The sequence below is a fragment of the Thermothelomyces thermophilus genome, chromosome 2, assembly GCF_000226095.1.
Source record: "Thermothelomyces thermophilus ATCC 42464 chromosome 2, complete sequence".
NCBI classification, from domain to species: Eukaryota; Fungi; Ascomycota; class Sordariomycetes; order Sordariales; family Chaetomiaceae; genus Thermothelomyces; species Thermothelomyces thermophilus.
Window position 1 is genome coordinate 4,317,238 of NC_016473.1, and position 17,240 is coordinate 4,334,477.

The following is a 17,240-nucleotide window of genomic DNA, read 5'->3' on the forward strand; positions in this document are numbered from 1 at the left end:
GCGTGCGTTACTCATCAACCTTCATTTTTGTTTCGAGACTAAGTGGCTCGGTCTATCCGCCATAACGACTTTGGACTACCTCGTTTAGTCGCGCCTTAGAGTTGTACGGCACTCTGCGAGTTGTTAGGGGCCGAGGTTTGACTCATCGCCGAACTCTACTCTTATCACCGAAACTCTCCTCTTTTGATCTTTCTCACAAAAAAAAAAAAAAAAAAAAAAACCACGATTGGGCAATTCGTTCATTCCGCCACTTCTGTCTTTCCATTCGCCGGTCACCAAGAATCCTTACTCTGACATGCGTCGCTCGCTCAGTCACGCCGTCGTTCGATAGCGTGCTCCTCTTCGGCACCCATGCGAACCTGAAGCTCGACTTCTCCTTCGGGATGACATGTCAGCAAACGAGATGAGTGTGCTGCGAGGCCTCAGAACAAGCGTTAGAGTTGCAGTCTCAGATTCGGCATCCAAAGGACTCACTTACACGCGATGTCTATCATTCAGCCCTGCCAAGGCACTTTACCACTTCTGGAAGCCGGTCCAAGGTTGTTGTCATCATATTGTCCGGATCTGGTAACGTTCATTGATCATAACCGCAGAGACCTCGCAGCTACCCCATCCTCAGCATGTCAGACCCCGACTAACACCCCTCGGTTCCCCTGGTTGCCGCCCTCACGCTAATGCAAGGTTCTATATCCAAAACCCCAAGAAGGCAAATTGATGAACAGTTCCTGCTCACGGGAGGGGTGACTCGGGTGTGTTCTCGCCAACCTCCAAGCTGCCGCTATCAGCGTCTAGTTCTTCGTTGATTCGATTTATCGTGGGAGATTGACTGAACCTGCAAAGAGACTCGGTTGCCGAACACGGGCAGTGGAAATAATACGTCTTCTACGGTCTAAAGGAGACGTCCTTACAAATAACAGATGTAGCGACGCTGCTTCGTACTTTTGTCATCATAACGGTTGAAGATGACGGTCTGGTGGGAGCAGCATCGAGCCTTCGAGGATTGGACTGGTTGCGTACGTGGGACCATTTTCGAATTTTGGTATTTTGGCAAGCACGGAGGCTTGATGCCAGAACACCATCGCCAAAACCCCTATGGCATTCCCTCCCTCCTTGAACAGTCAGATGTCTTGTTTTGTAGACATGGCCGATCTGCATGGTTCTTTTTCTTTCCCTATTTATTCTCTTTATCTTTGTCCACCCTCTTTTGCCCTTGTCCCACGCAAATCGGCCCGCCTTGTAAACTTCAAGTCATCACCTGACGACTTCTCGTACTGGACTTCATCTTATAGTGAACAAATAAGGCTCACCACATCCGTGTTGTGCCTGTCTCATCTCACTTCCTGATGACTATTAGCCACAGCTGCCATACAAGTCAAAGCCACAAAACCGCTCTCCGCCACTCCAACCTTGTACAGTGCATTAAGGCCGTGTGTGAAACCCTCACACGGCTATGGAGAGCTCGGGCCCTGCAGCAAAGTTTCCACCACCCAAAGCGGCTCCCTTCGTCCCTGATTGAGCCTCAATTCGCAAAGCGGAAGCTCAATTTACTTCTTTCCCCAGAGTCGCGCGCCTTTGACCCCGTGGCCGGATGATGGCCAGTGTTTGTTGTTGACCAACTCCAAGTCACTCATTGAAAGAGAAACCCCCCTTGTTCACTTCTTTCGCCCTTTTTACGTCAGTTTGACCGTTCCCGCTTAACTATCCGACCTAACCTGCGTTAACACTTTTGTTCGCGTGGGCCCTCCGCATTACCCATTGCGCGCGCCAGTTTCCCAGTGCAGGCTGGTCGGTTTCTTCCAGTGCTCCACCACCAGAGTTCTGGCCCTCGCAAGGCCGCAGACGGGAGACCCCAGTTTCCCAGGTTCCCAGGCCTCAGCCGCGCGGGAGAGAGAGAGAGAGAGCAGAGAACTTGCTGCGATTGTTGTGGGACCCATCATCGGTCTGGTTAGCCCTTCACAATGCCGAGTAAGTCCAACAGCGGTTTCTTCTCTCTTTCCTATTCTAGCTCCCTCCTTTATTGTCACTGCCCCGCCCTGTCTACACCAGGGCAGCCGCCACTCTTCACACGCCCGCCAGATCATTTTTGGTTCGCCCCGTGCTGCTCGAGCTGTTTGCGACAAAAGGGGGGAGGAGGGGTAACCAGCGCATTTCGCCGCACGGGTCCGCTCCCTCGTCAGTTTGTTTCCAACGGCCAGGAACTATCCCTCTCTGGGCCTTCAAACCGCCGAACAACAACGCCCAACGGCCTACATTTTTTTTTTTTTTTTTTTGCCTCGCCATCCCCCCCCGCCAGCGACTTGCATGCTTGCCGACGAACGGATTCAGCGGGGACGCCTTCCTCGGAGTGACTGGCCGTGCGGAGGAATTGGCGACTCGGTGGTGGCATTCTGAGCTGCGGGAGCTGGGTGGACGCCCCGATCCTCGCTGGATTCAAACGCAACTCCCGCCTATTCGCTCTTCTTCTCTGCGACGCCTCTGATTGATATACTAACGAGCAAAATGGAAGACCTCATCGGGGACCCCTTCATCTACAACCAGGCTGTGTACGTGACTCAATTCTTCCGAACCTACCCTCTTCCCCCTCCGCCCCTCGCCTTATCCCCGCGGATCCCAGGCCGCTGGCTGACTTCTTCTTTGCTCCCAGAGCCCATCCTCTGAGCGAACTTGAAGACACTGCGATCGCCGTCGACGCTACATACTACCTCCAGCTGCATCTCGATGTCCTCCCGGGCAACGAGCCCCTCCTCCCGGCCCTCGGTGGCCTGACGGGGATCCAGGGCCGTATCGAAAACGAATTGGATCATTGGAAGGCCCATAAGATCATCCCTTTCTTCATCTTCGATGGCCAGTCCGTGGCTGGCCAAGACGAGGCGGCGGTCAAACGCGGCCTAGCCAACTGCCTGAAGTTGGACATTTCGTGGGACCTGTACTTCAATGGTCGCGCCGACGAAGCCGTGTCCGCCTTCGGCCAGAGCACAAGTACGTTCTGTCATGTGTGCCCGCCGACTGCACCGTCTGGCTAACTCTCGGTAGGCGCCTTTCCCGCCAGGGCCCTCTATCCCCTTCTGCAGTCCATCTTGAAAAAGCGCGGCCTGCACTTCCTTGTCCCTCCGTTCAACGCCTCTGCGCAGGTGAGCCCGCCCGCCCCGGCCTGACCATTTGACGGTCGTCTAATCTCGAGAGCAGATCGCATACTTTGACCTGATCGACTCGGACCAGTGTGCCGGAGTGATGGGCTCCTCGGAGCTCCTGCTCTATCCGATCCGAGACTGCGTCATCCGCACCATCGACTGGGAGAACAACCTGGTCTATGCAGTTTCGAAGAAACACATCCTCAAGGCTCTGAATGTCAGCGAATCCCTCTTCGTCGACGCGTTCCTGATGACGGGGACGTCCTTCCTTCCGCCTTTTCCGCCCCTGGCCGACCAGACCATCATCAAGACACAGCCGCACACGGTAGCTGATGCGGTTAACATGCTGCGAACGGCAGAGAAGTCGGTGACGCTGGTCTGCAGCAGCTTCCAAGACATCCTGAAGAGCCAGGATCCCGATTGGTTGGACAAGTACCGCAAAGCCCGCATGGTCGTTGACCACTTCGTTTACATCGCCGAGAACGGCGAAGTCAAGGTTCACGACTACGAGCACTTGACCAACGATAATCACGAGTATCTCGGCCTCCAGCTCCCCTCGGAGCTCTTTCATTACCTGAACACTGGCCTCATCGGTCCGCGATTCCTCACATGGATCACTCACGGCCAGTTGCAGGTCTTGCCAACCCTTGACGGGGTCGCTTCGGAAGAGTACAAGAAGTTGGTGACGACCCAGTCCGTCCGAATCAAGGAGGCTGCCCTAAGCCTGGTCATACCTCGCCTGAATCGAGGCATTGGATATAAGAACATCAGCATGAAGGTCTGGTACGACCGAAACTACTCCTCCACGGTCTGGGATCGCCAGGAGGCTAAAGCCAACTTTGGCCCGCAAGTCGACAGCTGGAACGTCCGGGAGGTGTCCATCACGGAGCATTTCCCACAGTTCGCCCACGGCTCCATCTTCTCTGAGGTTCTTGCGCTCAAGAATGCCAAGTTTGTCCCCCTGACGCGCTCGAACCCAAAGGAGAAATTGAGGGGCGTTGAGTCTGGTGCGCTCATCAAGTCGATTTGCCTCTGGCGGTTCCTGCACGTCCGGGGTTACGTCGATGACCAACATGAACTCACCAACTGGGGCTCTGCACTCGCCACTGCCCTGACCGCCCTCGAGCCGACGGTCAACAAGTATCCCGATTTCCCGCACCTATTCGAGTCTGTTCTTGTCGCGCTCGAGTTGGTCCGCTTCGAGCTCCTCAACGCCAGAAACCCGCATGAGGAGCTGCGCGGCCTTCCTCTAAACGGGACCGAGACCGACCAAGCGAGTCTCCTGTTAATTAGCAGATGTGCCAGCCTGCTGAAGCTCAGGCACCAGGCGAATGGCTACACCGGGCCCCTCAGCAAGAACCTACTCGCTTTCCGCTCGCTCGTGTCCGAGGTTCGGTCGGCCGACCGCGATCTTATCGAGGCGATCCTCGCCCACATGTTTATGTACGCCCAGGCGAAGCGGCAGCGGGACGATAGCTGGGAGCTGAGCCATCAGTATGTATCCAGGTGCCTAACGGCTTTGACAGGTGGACGCTAACCGGTTCATAGGCTTCCCTTCCTCTACGATCCGGATGTTGCTCTCGGAATCGCCGTCAAGACGTATCTTGACGACCTCCTGCCGGACGACCCGCACAAGGAGCAGAAGCTGAAGCAGTTCCCCGGCGTGTATGTGCCGTACGCCGTGTCCTTCAGCGAAGATTTCGGCATTGCCTGCAACTTTTTCGATGCCCTCTATGCTGGCATCAAGCAACTGGGCGCCAATGATATCCCTGCTGTTGACCGCACCGCCTGGGACAACGCGGCTCAGTACCTCGCCACCAGGCGATAGAGCGACTTAGATGTAACTGTGGTCGTATGAACAGGTCACTCGAGCCATCGCTTGATAGCGCGTGTAACGGCACCGCAGATCGGGGCTCCCTAAATCCATCCTCCTTGGCACAGAAGAAAAGCCAAGCAGATAGCCAGCTTTGCCGGAAGTAGTTGATGAACTGCGGCATCAAAAATCATGACAAGATTCTAAGGTTCTCGTTCAGATCGTGTTTTGTGCGTAAGTTGAGTGATTGTCGAGTGCATGACACGTAACCACCACCCTTTGGAACACTGGTTGCCGAAGGGCCACAACACACATCCGGAAGCATACACACGCATACCCCGTTTATTTAGGTAAAGAGCCCGCCTGGGCACGAGTTGGGACCGCCGAAACAAGAACATATTGAATCCTTTACAATTGCCCCTGTCGGCAAATGATTAAGTTTTGTAAAATGCCCAGCTCTCCAACTGGCACATGGATATCTTGCGCCGCCCGTCCGTCGTCCATGCTCATCCCATCCGCCCACTGCGCCCTGAAGATTTAGCATCCCGTTCGTAGAAAAGTCTCGTCAACCCGTTGCACCTTGTCCAGAATTCGGCAGGAAGGATCCAAGGTGCTCGCTCGCGTTTCCCGCTTCTCGTCGTCGCCTGCGGGTTGGAGTTTCGCCATTCTTTTTTTTGCCCTCGCCTCTCCAACTTTCAGCCCTAATTCAGCAACACGGCGCCTCTGCCTGTTTTGTGCTGTGCTGGTTTGTAGGTTTACGCGCCGCCGACGAGGATGTTGTTCAGGGGAACATGGACTAGCGAATGGGTTAGCCTTGGCAAGTTCCTCAACCCGTCGTCCAATGGATTCCGGATCGATCGGATGGATCTGGATCGAGAGGAGATTGGACTGAACCGGGCGGAGGGAAGGGGGCGAGGGGGGAAGACCGTACTGAGCTTGACGAAGTACCCGACAGCGCCCATGACTGTAGCGTGGCCTGTTAGCACGCGCGCACAAACATATACTTGTCTTCCAAGACTGGGAAGGGGGAGTAAGGGCAAACGTACCGAGGAAACCGACGCCCACGGCCTGGGAGATCTTGATGAACTCGCGGCGGTCGGCTGTTTCTAGCGTGTCAGTGATTTTGTACCTCACAAAGCATGATGTCGCTTGCGAGCACAGTTTTTGTACAATCCGGAGGGAGGGAAGACGTACGCTTCTGCGCCCGGTTAATGAATTGGACGCCGTCCTTGATGAACTCGCGCGGCACGTCGAGGAGCTCTTGGATTTGGTCGGCCATTGTGACTTTGTGCGGAAGGAAAGGAAAGTGCTGGTAGAGAGGAAGGAAAAGAAAGGAGAAAGGTGGGGTGATGGCCAGCTGGTTCGAGACGACGAAAGTGGTTGTGTGTGGTCTCGCGAGAATGAAAGCTCGGGGGGAGAGAGTTACCGTCGCGTGAATTGGAGAGCTGTCAATTCGCTGAACCCTTGGCGCTGCCAAACGTGCCACATCGCCTGAACAAGTCAAACAGGTCCAGGCCTCAGCTTGGGGGCGCCGTCCAGAGTGGCTCGTGCGTCAATTTCAGGGGCTGAGGTGAGGCGGGAGCTGGACGGAAAATGACCAGGCTTGGTGGCTTGCCCCCCCGGAGTGTGGAGCCCCGCCTGGGCCGGGTTCCGTCTGGGAAGTCAGGCTGGTTAGTTATTGGAACCGACCCACAAATCCAGACAAGCGGGTTACTCAAACTTATCGACCAAAGTGATGTACGGATTACTTCTATCCTACTTCCATACTTACGGAATACTACGCTACGCAATATGTGATCCGTATATTCACTACGGACAAATACTTGACTGCTCGAGTGCTCTACTGGAATGCGACTAGACTGAAAATCGACTTGATGGCATTCACCACCCTAGTCTCCAACCGACAAGCTGGATCGCTCGCACCTGATCTTGGTCAGACCGCATAGCATTATCATCTTGGAACATTTCCATACTTTTTTTTTTAAAAAAAAGTGCGGGCTTGAGGACGATGTGGCTTGCCCTGTACAGCTTCTACATCAGTGTGCAAAGATGTACGGATTAGTACGGACTGAGCCCCGCATTGAGAACGGCAGGACCGAATTTTTTTTTTTTTTTTTTTTTTTTTTTGGGGGGGGGGGGGGAAAGATTGATATCCGCCGGCCGCAAAATCTTGGCCTGCACTGAGACTTGCAGCACTCACCGATTGGTTCGAGATTCGATGGAAGAATGCAATGTTGCGTAGGTCCGATTTTTGGCCGGGCCATCCGCCTGGCCGGCCTTCTCACCCGGTCCGTCGGAGACGATGGCGATGATACCGGACTCAAAACTAACCATCTTCTTTTTTTTCCTTCGCAAAATAGGGAGAAAGGAGGCCACCTGCAGCACTCGCCTGTTAACGAGCAAATGTGAGAGCGGGCTGGTCAACCAGCTAGAGGATGGAACTTTTCAAACTCGAAGACGACGACTACAATAACTATATATCGTCTGTAGCACCATGTGGTGCGCAATGCAGCCCGCACCCCATCTTAGCTAGCATGGTCACCAATAGAAACTCGACCGATCCATGACGAGCCGTTTCTGCACAGCATCCGTTGTCCGGTGCTTGCCGGCTGAGCCGTCTTGCATACACTACATGTAATCCGTACTGCGTGCAGAGGCGACTTACTGTGTAATTAGTTGCGCAATCAGCGGCGAATTCCTTCCAGTTCCGGGGTCGTTTTAGCCAGAGGCTTACGGGCTCCTGCAAGTTTCTTCAAAAAGCCGGTTCACCCGCTCAACGCCCGTCCGCGACCCCTCACACCTCCTCTGTTCTGCCGTATACCAGGCCACAAGGGCCATTGTCCGATCGTCCAAGTAATTATTAGGTCGCCGAGTCGAATTGTCTTGTCAAAGCAGGGCCTTTTGTCTGGCCACTGGCCAGCGCCGAAACAACAAGCGCCTGATGATCGATTGGCCGGCGCTGCTCGGCCTGCCGCGCGCCTGAATTCGTCACCGCGTGGGGCTGAGTGCCCCACATTTTAAGCTTCGACCGAGGTGAGAAGTCATCTCTCATCCACCGCTTCGCCTTCGCCTTCGCCTGCCCATCTCGAGACCAGAGCCACGCGTCGAAACGTCCGGGCCATGCGACCACATCGCGGTCGAGGCTCCGGTATCGTGGCTCTCGTCTCTCCAAGACCACGGTTCTCAATCCAGGAGGGGTATAGTTACATAGTTATGGGCTTTTATTTTTTTTCTTTTTCTTTGGCTGCCCAGTGGCGGCCACAACCCCGACCTAATAATCAGTGCATCAAGCCAAGGATTGTCTGATCTCTCAATGGGCCTTTGTCCGGGCAGCCTCTCATAAGACCGGGGCCCTCGGAGCCTCCCTCTGGGTTCTCTCGCACTCACTGCCCCAGATGATGGAGATGATGGCGGGCCCTTGTAATGTCTTTTCCCTTTTGCTCTAATTTGCCTAATTTCGTTCCGTACTGGATATTTCTGCCCCCTCGTTTTCTCGACGTTGGTCCTTGTCTGTCAAAACACCCATTCTTGGCTCCGACAGAGCCACAAAGAGCCCGGTGCCGGTCTTGCGAGCTCGACGCCGAGCCCGCTCGACAAAGTCATCCTTCTCAGCAGAATAGGGCGCCGAGGAAGCTGCAGAGAATTCTCGTATTGAATCTCGCCCGACATGCGCAGGCCCAAGTTCCGCAGGTCTCTCTCCTCGCGATACAGCGACCCGGAAGACATGATGCCGCCTATTCCACAAAGCCCGACACGGATGTCGCTCCGGCATAGGGACACCGGCTTTCCCGAGTCGTTTTGTGGCAGTGAGTCGGGGCAGGTTAGATTTCGTCGTCGTCGACCCATACAGCTAACCACGCGCAGGCCGGAACACAACCCTACCACACCCTGAAGCGGTTCTTGGCCCGGATGCCTGCATCACCGAGGACGACGTCAACCCGGTGCGGGCCCTTCTCAGGTGCCGCATGTCATATATGGCCCAGCTTCGGTCCGACAGCCGGGCGTCTACCTTCGATGACGGAAGATCCGGCGGGTTATCCGAGGAGGGCACGCTCTCTGCCCTCGGTTGGCTCGCCATCAACTCGCTCCGAACGGCCGAGCTTCCTCGCCTCGACGCCTTGCTCTCGTCCAAAGACGCCGATGGCGTCGAGTCATCGGACGGCATGAGCAGTAGTGACCCGGACTCGCCGGTACACCGCGGGAGAGAGTTCAGCGGCCATCCCAAGACAGACGCCCGAGAGGCGATGGGAAACTCCCGGCGCGAGCGACGCAGGAGCAGCTTCATCAGCAGGCTGATGCACAGATAGGCGCGGCACGGCCGCCGTCAGGCGGAGGACATTGCTTGGAGGCTCGTCTGTGGGCTTTCCAAGTCTCCGTTATGATTTGGCTCTCGCGTGAAGTCATGTTTCATTGGTGGCATTTTATACGCCATTTGATTTGAGCATAGGGCGTTAGGGTTTACACTGCATAACTGGGGGGATGGGTTATCACGACTATGGCGATTCAATTCTTGGGCGGTAGACGGGGCGGGTGGGCTCTGCGCTGGCTCCGTCATACGGAGCTTATTGGGGAAAAGGGGGAGAGATCACAGTCATTCGTTGCTGGTTCCGGCCCCGCGGCATCGTCTCCTACAGGATAGGGTCGAGCATACATGTGCAGAGAGAGAACCCCACGGCCGGGAGCCTGGACGAGAAGCATATCATCGGCGTTTGGCGATGCGGACTGAAAGGTTTGTTTGATGACGGCACTTAAAAGAATGTCAATCCTCAGAAGCAGATACTATGCTACTTGAATTGTGTACCCTTAGCGACGAAATTCAAGCTCTTCTTGGCTTGGCCAGGTATATTCGGCGTCCTGACACAAATCTCTCATCCACACATGCGCATTGCTACCCGATGATTCCCTTGCTGTTCTGCCGCAACAGACCCGAACTGCTTACACTCTTTCCCGGCGCTGCAATCTTCTGCTGGTCAGTTGCTTGCGCGTGTGCCATGGGCAGTTTGAATGTTTGATTCAACACAATGCTTAAAAGACGGCAGATCAAGACAGGAAAAGGAAAGTACATACAGCCGGAGATCGTTCCGCAAGACAGTTGTGGCCTCCCTAGCCCCCTTCCAGCCCTCTCAAGCAACTACAGCAGTAGCCTTCCAAAGCAGCCTGTTTCCGCGACCACCGCACATCACTCAAGGTAAACTTAATAGCAGCATTCTTACCCCCCCTCTCTAAACCTTGTTCCCCCTCCGACAACCCGCTGCTCAAGGCTCAGCTCCCCCGGTAGGTCGAGTACCCATAGGGGGCCAGCAGCAGCGGGACGTGGTAGCGCTCGCCCTCGCGGACGGTGAAGGTGACGTCGACCTCCGGGTAGAAGGTCTTGTCGGTGCCGCCAAAGTAGGCGGCGCTGTCGAAGCGCAGGGTCCAGCGGCTGGGGCCGCGGATGCCGCCGAGCACGTCCTCGAGCGTGCACACGGGCACCTCGCCCGACGAGGTGGCCGAGCTGTAGGGCAGCCAGGCGCGGACGCGGCCGTCGTCGTCCGTCTGCGACTCGAACACGCGATGCGGCGGCGGCGTCGTCGGCGCCACCTCGGTCGAGATCAGCTCCAGCTTGACGCGCACGTTGCGCGCCGGCCGGCCGAGCGTCGTGTCGAGAACGTGGCAGGTTATGCGGTCCTTTGCCTCGGCTGGGCCAGTCATCTTGGAGGTTTTTTATTTTTTTTATTTTTTTTCCCTTTTTGTTTGCTTCTCACTTTTAGGTCCCCCCTCTTTTTCCCCCTTGTTTTTTTTTTTAATTTTCTCTCTTCTCTTCAAAGTTTTGGTGATGGTCGGCCTCTGGTGTTGCGGGGTGTAAGTTTACAAGTTGGGCTCGACGGGCGAGGGGTAGAGGGGCAGTGGCTTGGGTGGGTAGAGGGGGGTATGGGAGGATGCTGCAACGAAATATCGAATAAAAAGAGACGAACACTAATGAGCCAGGCAGTTGACTTATCGACACTCTGGCTGTTTGTTGATGGGCGTATCTAACGCTGTAGAGCTCGGCGGCGATGACTGCGCCGGCTTGTCGCAATGGTGGGGGATGCCGGGTGAGGGGTTACGATCGAGTGGAACCTCTGACGAACTTCCAAAGACAACTGCTTACTTGGTTGGGCAGAGCGCGATTGGATCCCTGAGAGCCTTGCCCGAAGTGAACTTATTTCAAACAAGGAGCAGGGACTACCGCGATCTTATATGCAGTTTAGGCGAAGCTAAGACCGGCGGGCAGCGGCGATTTCCACGGGGTGCATTCACAGTCTTCTGCCCCGTTGCCTGGCTTTGTAGCACGCTCTTTCCCACTACGCTAGCTGAGGTGAAGGTAACCTTGGAACTCTCAGCCCCACGTTCGACATTTGAGCGATCGACTTCGTATGGCGCACCGTCGCTGTCATTCCACCTCGCAAAATCGTGAAATCGATGGTGATGTTTTGATGTTCTGGTCAGCAAGAGCAGCGGTCAGAGAATCCTCATCACAGGTGATCTGCATCACGAGAAATCCAATTGATTTATTGGTATGCCTGAGTGCGGCGAGCTGAACATAACATGGCCCAGGACTGGTTCACTTTCCAGGGTTCCGAGTAAACGTCTCTCAGCTCTGTCCCATTGGAGGTGAAAACCTGCCATTCCGCTGCTACGCAAACTGGAGGTTCAGCTGAGGGGTGCCGAGCGTGCTAGTGTACAATACTGTGAACAGCCGCACATCGGCCGGAGAGGTGGATACAGGAACCCCGCCAACCCCTCTGCTGCCCCTGTCCGACTGCCCCACCACGCCCGGTGACGTTGCTGCAGCGCCTGGCCAGACCACACGCACACACACGCACACGCACACAGACCGTCTGAACCCTGAAGTGACTTTGCGTTTCGAACAGTTTCCAAAGGCAGTATCAACAGCCATTGCTGCCAAACACCACGAGTTGTCGCTCTCTGCAAAGCGTACACCGAACATACGACGTGTCTTCACATTTTCACCCCACAGGCGACTAAGAACCATCGACCTTCACTCCTCGACCTCGCCTTGTGCGACCCCGCGAATCCCGAGTAGAACCCGACCAACCCGCCCGAGGGAGGAGGCAACATGTCCGCCGCGCTGGTCAACGTCGACGATGGCGACGCCATGGAGCCGACGCTGCAGTCGATCCTCGACCAGCGATCGCTCCGCTGGATCTTCGTCGGCGGCAAGGGCGGCGTGGGCAAGACGACGACATCCTGCTCGCTCGCCATTCAGTTGGCCAAAGTTCGCCGCTCCGTGCTGCTCATCTCGACCGATCCGGCCCACAACTTGAGTGACGCCTTCAGCCAAAAGTTTGGCAAGGAGGCCCGCCTCGTCGACGGCTTCGATAACCTGAGCGCCATGGAGATCGACCCCAACGGCAGCATCCAGGATCTGCTAGCGGGGCAGGCTGATGGTGACGCCGGGGCCGACATGGGCGGCATGGGCGGCATGATGCAAGACCTTGCCTTTGCCGTAAGCACCGCTGCCTTTCCCTTCCCTTCCCACCTCCCATATATTATTCTCCGCGCGCCCGCCGCGAATCCGAACTAATCAAATGGCCGATCCGCAGATCCCCGGCATCGACGAAGCCATGTCCTTCGCCGAGGTTCTCAAGCAGGTCAAGTCCCTGTCCTACGAGACCATCGTCTTCGACACGGCACCGACAGGCCACACCCTCCGCTTCCTCCAGTTCCCGTCCGTCCTCGAGAAGGCCCTCGCCAAGGTCTCCCAGCTCTCCAACCAATACGGCCCCCTCCTCAACGGCTTCCTCGGCAGCAACGGCACGCTCCCCAACGGCCAGAACCTGAGCGAGATGATGGAGAAGCTCGAGTCCCTGCGCGCCACCATCTCCGAGGTCAACGCGCAGTTCAAGGACGAGCGCCTGACCACCTTTGTGTGCGTGTGCATCCCCGAGTTCCTCTCGCTCTACGAGACGGAGCGCATGATCCAGGAGCTGGCCAGCTACGGCATCGACACCCACAGCATCGTCGTCAACCAGCTGCTGTTCCCCAAGCCGGGCTCCGACTGCGACCAGTGCACCGCCCGCCGCCGCATGCAGAAGAAGTACCTCGACCAGATCGAGGAGCTGTACGACGAGTTCAACGTCGTCAAGATGCCCCTGCTCGTCGAGGAGGTCAGAGGCAAGGAGCGGCTGGAGAAGTTCAGCGAGATGTTGATCAAGCCCTTCGTGCCACCTTCGTAAAGTGCGACGGGGGGCAAGATCAAAGCAGAAGGTGAGAGGAGCGCAAGCGACAAGTGAGGAGAAAATAGAACCCAGCGACGGGCCGAGATACCCTCCTGCGTCTTCGGTTAGTTGCAAAACTAATACTACTACACATTCTATGACACGGCGTCAACGGGCACACAAGCCTCGGAGCGTATGTACAGCAGGCACAAAGTGTATGCACTCCTGTTGCTTTCACATGAATTCAAGAGCTACGAAATATAACTCCAACCGTAGGATTCGGGGAAGCAGACACTCTTGGTTCACCAATAGATGCTTGCGCAACAATTTACATACCTCCATTTCTCTCTGTAATAAAGTGCTAGGTATCGACATGGCATATGTACACGCCCACAGCAGAAGAAGCAACCAACAAACAGGCCGCGAACGATCCCAACGTTATAGATTCAATGTATCGCTTGTCCCAAGCCGTCCAATCCCTCTCTCCTTTCCTCCTACCCTCCCTTTCCCTTGTTCCTGAAAAATTTCTATTCTTGGCCATGGTCGCTCACCTGCGCATCCTGTTCGACTTCTCAATCGCTGGTGAAAGAAAACAAGATCTTGGAAATAAAACAAGCAATGAACTGTTCCCTGCCATAACCAACACCAAAACCCCGACGCCAAGTAAAAAATGCAATGAACTCCTTTAAATGAGCCAGAGACTCCTCCGCTCTTGTCCCAATAGTAATGATCTCGCTCCATAACTGACGTAGAACACAAGAACGCCATTTTGACATGGACCAGTGAACGGCCACGTGAACTCCCGTATGTGATATGTCCCGACGATCTTCGAAATACCCATCGAGCTAGGGCGCGGAATGGCTATATACGATGGTGCAGGTAGAGTTGACAGCCGGTCATGTGTCGAAATATGTACGAGATACCAAGGTGGCGAGGGAACCAAAGTACTACCGTAGGCGAATACGGAAAATACGCTCTCTCAGAGTTCCCTGTAATCGCTCGGCCGGATGCGGCGCTGCCGATTCTGATGCCGGTGCGGATTCACCGGCTTTCGGAAGTAGGCGTCTTCCTCCTCGGTAGGCTGATACCCGTAGTTATTATTGTTGTGGTTGTAGTTCCCGAATTGCTGTTGCGCTCGGCCTTGGCCCTGCTGCGACTGCTGGAATTGCTGTTGTTGCTGAGCGCCGCCGCCGAATCCGCCACCCATCCCCATCCCCATCCCCATCCCCATCCCGTTCATCCGCGCAGCGCCGCCCATATTCGCGCCGCCGTTGCCGCCGGGACCGCCCCAGCTGCCGTTGAATCCGCCCGCACCACCACCCATGTTGTTCATGCCGCCGAAGCCGGCCCCCATGGGCCCAGCCATCATGGGGTTCATCATGGGGTTCATCATGGCCATGTTCATCCCGCCCATGGGGCCAAAGTTGCCGCCCATCATGGGCATGCCACCGTACATCATGGGCATCATGCCGTTCATGCCGGGCATACCGGGCATGCCGCCTGCCATGTTTGGCATCCCGTTCATCATTGGCATCATGCTTTGCTGCTGAAGCTCCTGTGCCTTCTGCATTGCCTTTGGTGCCTTGGGGATTTTAGGGTTCTCCAAAATGTCATCGGCGGGCCGCTTCTTGGAAGGTTGATTCTCGCCCGTGGCGGGTGTCGACGCGGCGATCCCCGCTGTTGAGGTTGACGACTGGTTTGCTTGTGTGGTGGCCGGGGCTGCGGGCTTCGGTGACGGCGATTTCGATTTTGCTTTGCTCGTGTTGGTCTTGTCGGTTTCATCTCCGGCAGCAGCGGCAACTGGTGATTTCGACTCCACAGGACTTTTAGGCCCTTCCTTCTTACCATCCTTTTCAGCGAGAAACTCCTTGATCTTCTCCACAGCCCCTTCGTCCGTCTTTAGATCATCGATCAGGACGCCCTCGGCTTTGCACGCCGGGCAGACGAAGTCGCTCTCAATGAGAGCATTTGTGATGCAATCATTGCAATACGTCTTCTCACAACATGGAGTCTTCATTGGCTCTATGAACATTTTCTTGTCGATGGGGCACTCCAAGCCTCGCTCCCGGACATCCTTGTCCCCCTCGGCAGCGGCCTTTTGTGCGGTAGGGTTGGCCTTGGCCTTGGCCTGGAACTGCTCCCAGGATGCCTTGTCAGGCTCAGCAATCACGAACTCCCCGTCCGCATTGACCATGATGCCGGAAGGCGGCTTCGATTCACTGCCGTCGGCATTCTGGCCCAACGCTGTTGCCTTGTCCACCGTTTTGAGGAAGGATCTGGGAATGCCCGTAGTTCGCTTGACGCGCGGACGGTTGTCGTACTCCGGGTTGTCGTTCGTTGGGCATAGCTGGATCCAGTGCCCCTTCTCACCACAACGATAGCAGATGTAACCCTGAGGAGGGTCATGATCGGGGACATTGGCTGGCTTCTTGGGGCCTCCCTTTGCTACGTATTGCTGGCTGCATTGTGTTAGCGTTCGATGTCCCATGGACGGGTTAAAGGGAACGTACGTGGCCATCTCTTCTTCTCGAGAAGTAAAGTTCTCAGTCTGTGCCTGAAAGACTGCTGCCATCTTTTCCTCCTCTGTCATCGCACTGCTAAGTTGCGCCAGGGTATTGGACTGTGCCTTGGTGGCGGGTTTCACAATTTGCTCCCGCCGTGACGAGTTCTTTGCGTGCACTGGCATCTTGCCAGACACATAGCGGGCAGCCCCTCCTCTACCGGGGACCTTGGGGGGCATACGTCGGGCAATGACCGTGGTTGACCGGGGGATGATGGTCGTATCATCATCGTATACTACGCAGTTGTTGTCAGCACGTCAAACAAATTGCGACATGAGTAAAGACGGCTAGAATACATACCCTCCTTCATGCCCTCATCGGCACATATCACGAGGTCGAAGTCGGTTCCATCGCCGAGTCCGCTCCGTAGGATGATTTCACGCTTCAATTCAAAGACAGAAATGCCTGTTCCGTCGAACTCCACGCGAGTGGGCTCCTTTTGAGATTTGAACTTGAAAAAGACTGAGGACGACATGTTGATGGTATCGAACGTGCGCTATACTGGGAGATGTTGCTGGAGTGCGCGGGGGTGTTGAAGCTTGCCGGAGGAAGCAGCGCGTCCGCACTTGGGACTGTACGTGAGATTAGGTGCTCTCGAGGCCTGTTTCGCACAACGTGAACAGAGAGAAAGTGATTTCCTGATCTTTGGTAGAGATTCCCACGGCCACAGGTGTGCTCGTCTCTTCAACTCAAAGAGTTCAATTTTGATTTGTTCTCAAGGCGAGACAAAAAGCGCTTTATGAATGGAGGTTAAGGAAAAGAAAATTGCAATACAAAGACCCCTTGCGAAACCTCTGTGTCTATTGAAAAACTGGTCAATAGAGAATCGCAATTGATCCCCTCCTGAATAGCACCACTTCCACGGCCAGCAATTCAGAGACACCTTTGAGCGAGGATTCGGGGGACAAATGTTGCTGGATGCAGTTGGTAAATGGGTTTTTAGTGTGAGGGCCACGACGATCTGCAATGGATCAGGTTCGAGTCTCGAATGTCGTGCGTACTTCTGCGAGTCGCTCTCTCGATTCGTCGTTGTTCAATCTGCGGTGGCGAAAACGAAATCAAAAAAGTGCATCTACAGTCGTCGTCGGAAAATGCCCCTAGAAGGGCTATCCAGGAGACGCGATGCTGGTGTTCGGCGCGATCGGGTGCCGAGCGACGTTTGTGCGAAATGAGGAAGAAAATGGGAAGAGGAGTGAGTTTGCCTGCGAAGATCGAGGGGTGGCCTGTTGAAAGAAGTACTTGGTCAGCCAATGTGGCTGGCGTCGGTGACTAAGCAGCTTACTCCGTACAGATTCAGTTGCGGCCTGATCGGATGTGGCTTGGTTAAGGCAGCATCGTAGAGAACCCGAGGGAAGCTCTCCAGCCCCACATTACTTTATAACCTGAGCGACCTCCAGTACTATCTCTTGAGCAATCAGAAACTTGACCCAGAGCTTAAATATTCAAATGTGAACGGGGAAAGAGATATCATATATCTTGTACTCTGTAATGTGTATTGAATAATGGCTTTAATAACAACGAGGCTTGTGGTATT

At 55.3% G+C, this 17,240-nt stretch overlaps 7 protein-coding genes across 7 annotated transcripts; 4 read left to right on the forward strand and 3 right to left on the reverse strand.

The window, feature by feature from the left end:
- Positions 1-2,273: 2,273 nt before the first annotated feature.
- MYCTH_2302305 (uncharacterized protein) lies at positions 2,274-3,833 on the forward strand. Its single transcript, XM_003662073.1, has 5 exons — positions 2,274-2,543; positions 2,645-2,979; positions 3,034-3,131; positions 3,187-3,665; positions 3,766-3,833. The coding sequence occupies exons 1-5, from the start codon at positions 2,500-2,502 to the stop codon at positions 3,815-3,817; spliced, it is 1,008 nt and encodes a 335-aa protein (XP_003662121.1). The 5' UTR covers positions 2,274-2,499; the 3' UTR covers positions 3,818-3,833.
- Positions 3,834-4,940: 1,107 nt separating this feature from the next.
- Positions 4,941-6,376, reverse strand: MYCTH_87328 (uncharacterized protein). The gene is made up of 4 exons (XM_003662074.1): positions 6,139-6,376; positions 5,991-6,044; positions 5,876-5,908; positions 4,941-5,740 (listed from the first exon to the last, which is right to left on the reverse strand). Exons 1-4 carry the CDS (start codon positions 6,221-6,223, stop codon positions 5,700-5,702), a joined length of 213 nt encoding a protein of 70 aa, XP_003662122.1. The 5' UTR covers positions 6,224-6,376; the 3' UTR covers positions 4,941-5,699.
- Positions 6,377-7,729: 1,353 nt separating this feature from the next.
- Positions 7,730-9,477, forward strand: MYCTH_2302310 (uncharacterized protein). Its single transcript, XM_003662075.1, has 3 exons — positions 7,730-7,977; positions 8,620-8,750; positions 8,809-9,477. The coding sequence occupies exons 2-3, from the start codon at positions 8,672-8,674 to the stop codon at positions 9,249-9,251; spliced, it is 522 nt and encodes a 173-aa protein (XP_003662123.1). The 5' UTR covers positions 7,730-7,977; positions 8,620-8,671; the 3' UTR covers positions 9,252-9,477.
- Positions 9,478-9,932: 455 nt separating this feature from the next.
- MYCTH_2314839 (uncharacterized protein) lies at positions 9,933-11,095 on the reverse strand. The gene is made up of 2 exons (XM_003662076.1): positions 10,899-11,095; positions 9,933-10,770 (listed from the first exon to the last, which is right to left on the reverse strand). The coding sequence occupies exon 2, from the start codon at positions 10,633-10,635 to the stop codon at positions 10,207-10,209; it is 429 nt and encodes a 142-aa protein (XP_003662124.1). The 5' UTR covers positions 10,636-10,770; positions 10,899-11,095; the 3' UTR covers positions 9,933-10,206.
- A 741-nt stretch (positions 11,096-11,836) lies between these two features.
- On the forward strand, positions 11,837-13,305 carry MYCTH_78483 (uncharacterized protein). Its single transcript, XM_003662077.1, has 2 exons — positions 11,837-12,433; positions 12,531-13,305. Exons 1-2 carry the CDS (start codon positions 12,044-12,046, stop codon positions 13,161-13,163), a joined length of 1,023 nt encoding a protein of 340 aa, XP_003662125.1. The 5' UTR covers positions 11,837-12,043; the 3' UTR covers positions 13,164-13,305.
- Positions 13,306-13,373: 68 nt separating this feature from the next.
- On the forward strand, positions 13,374-14,019 carry MYCTH_2302317 (uncharacterized protein). Its single transcript, XM_003662078.1, has one exon. The coding sequence runs from the start codon at positions 13,595-13,597 to the stop codon at positions 13,832-13,834; it is 240 nt and encodes a 79-aa protein (XP_003662126.1). The 5' UTR covers positions 13,374-13,594; the 3' UTR covers positions 13,835-14,019.
- On the reverse strand, positions 14,019-16,437 carry MYCTH_2302318 (uncharacterized protein). The gene is made up of 3 exons (XM_003662079.1): positions 16,007-16,437; positions 15,656-15,941; positions 14,019-15,604 (listed from the first exon to the last, which is right to left on the reverse strand). Exons 1-3 carry the CDS (start codon positions 16,179-16,181, stop codon positions 14,125-14,127), a joined length of 1,941 nt encoding a protein of 646 aa, XP_003662127.1. The 5' UTR covers positions 16,182-16,437; the 3' UTR covers positions 14,019-14,124.
- Between the last annotated feature and the right edge of the window lie 803 nt (positions 16,438-17,240).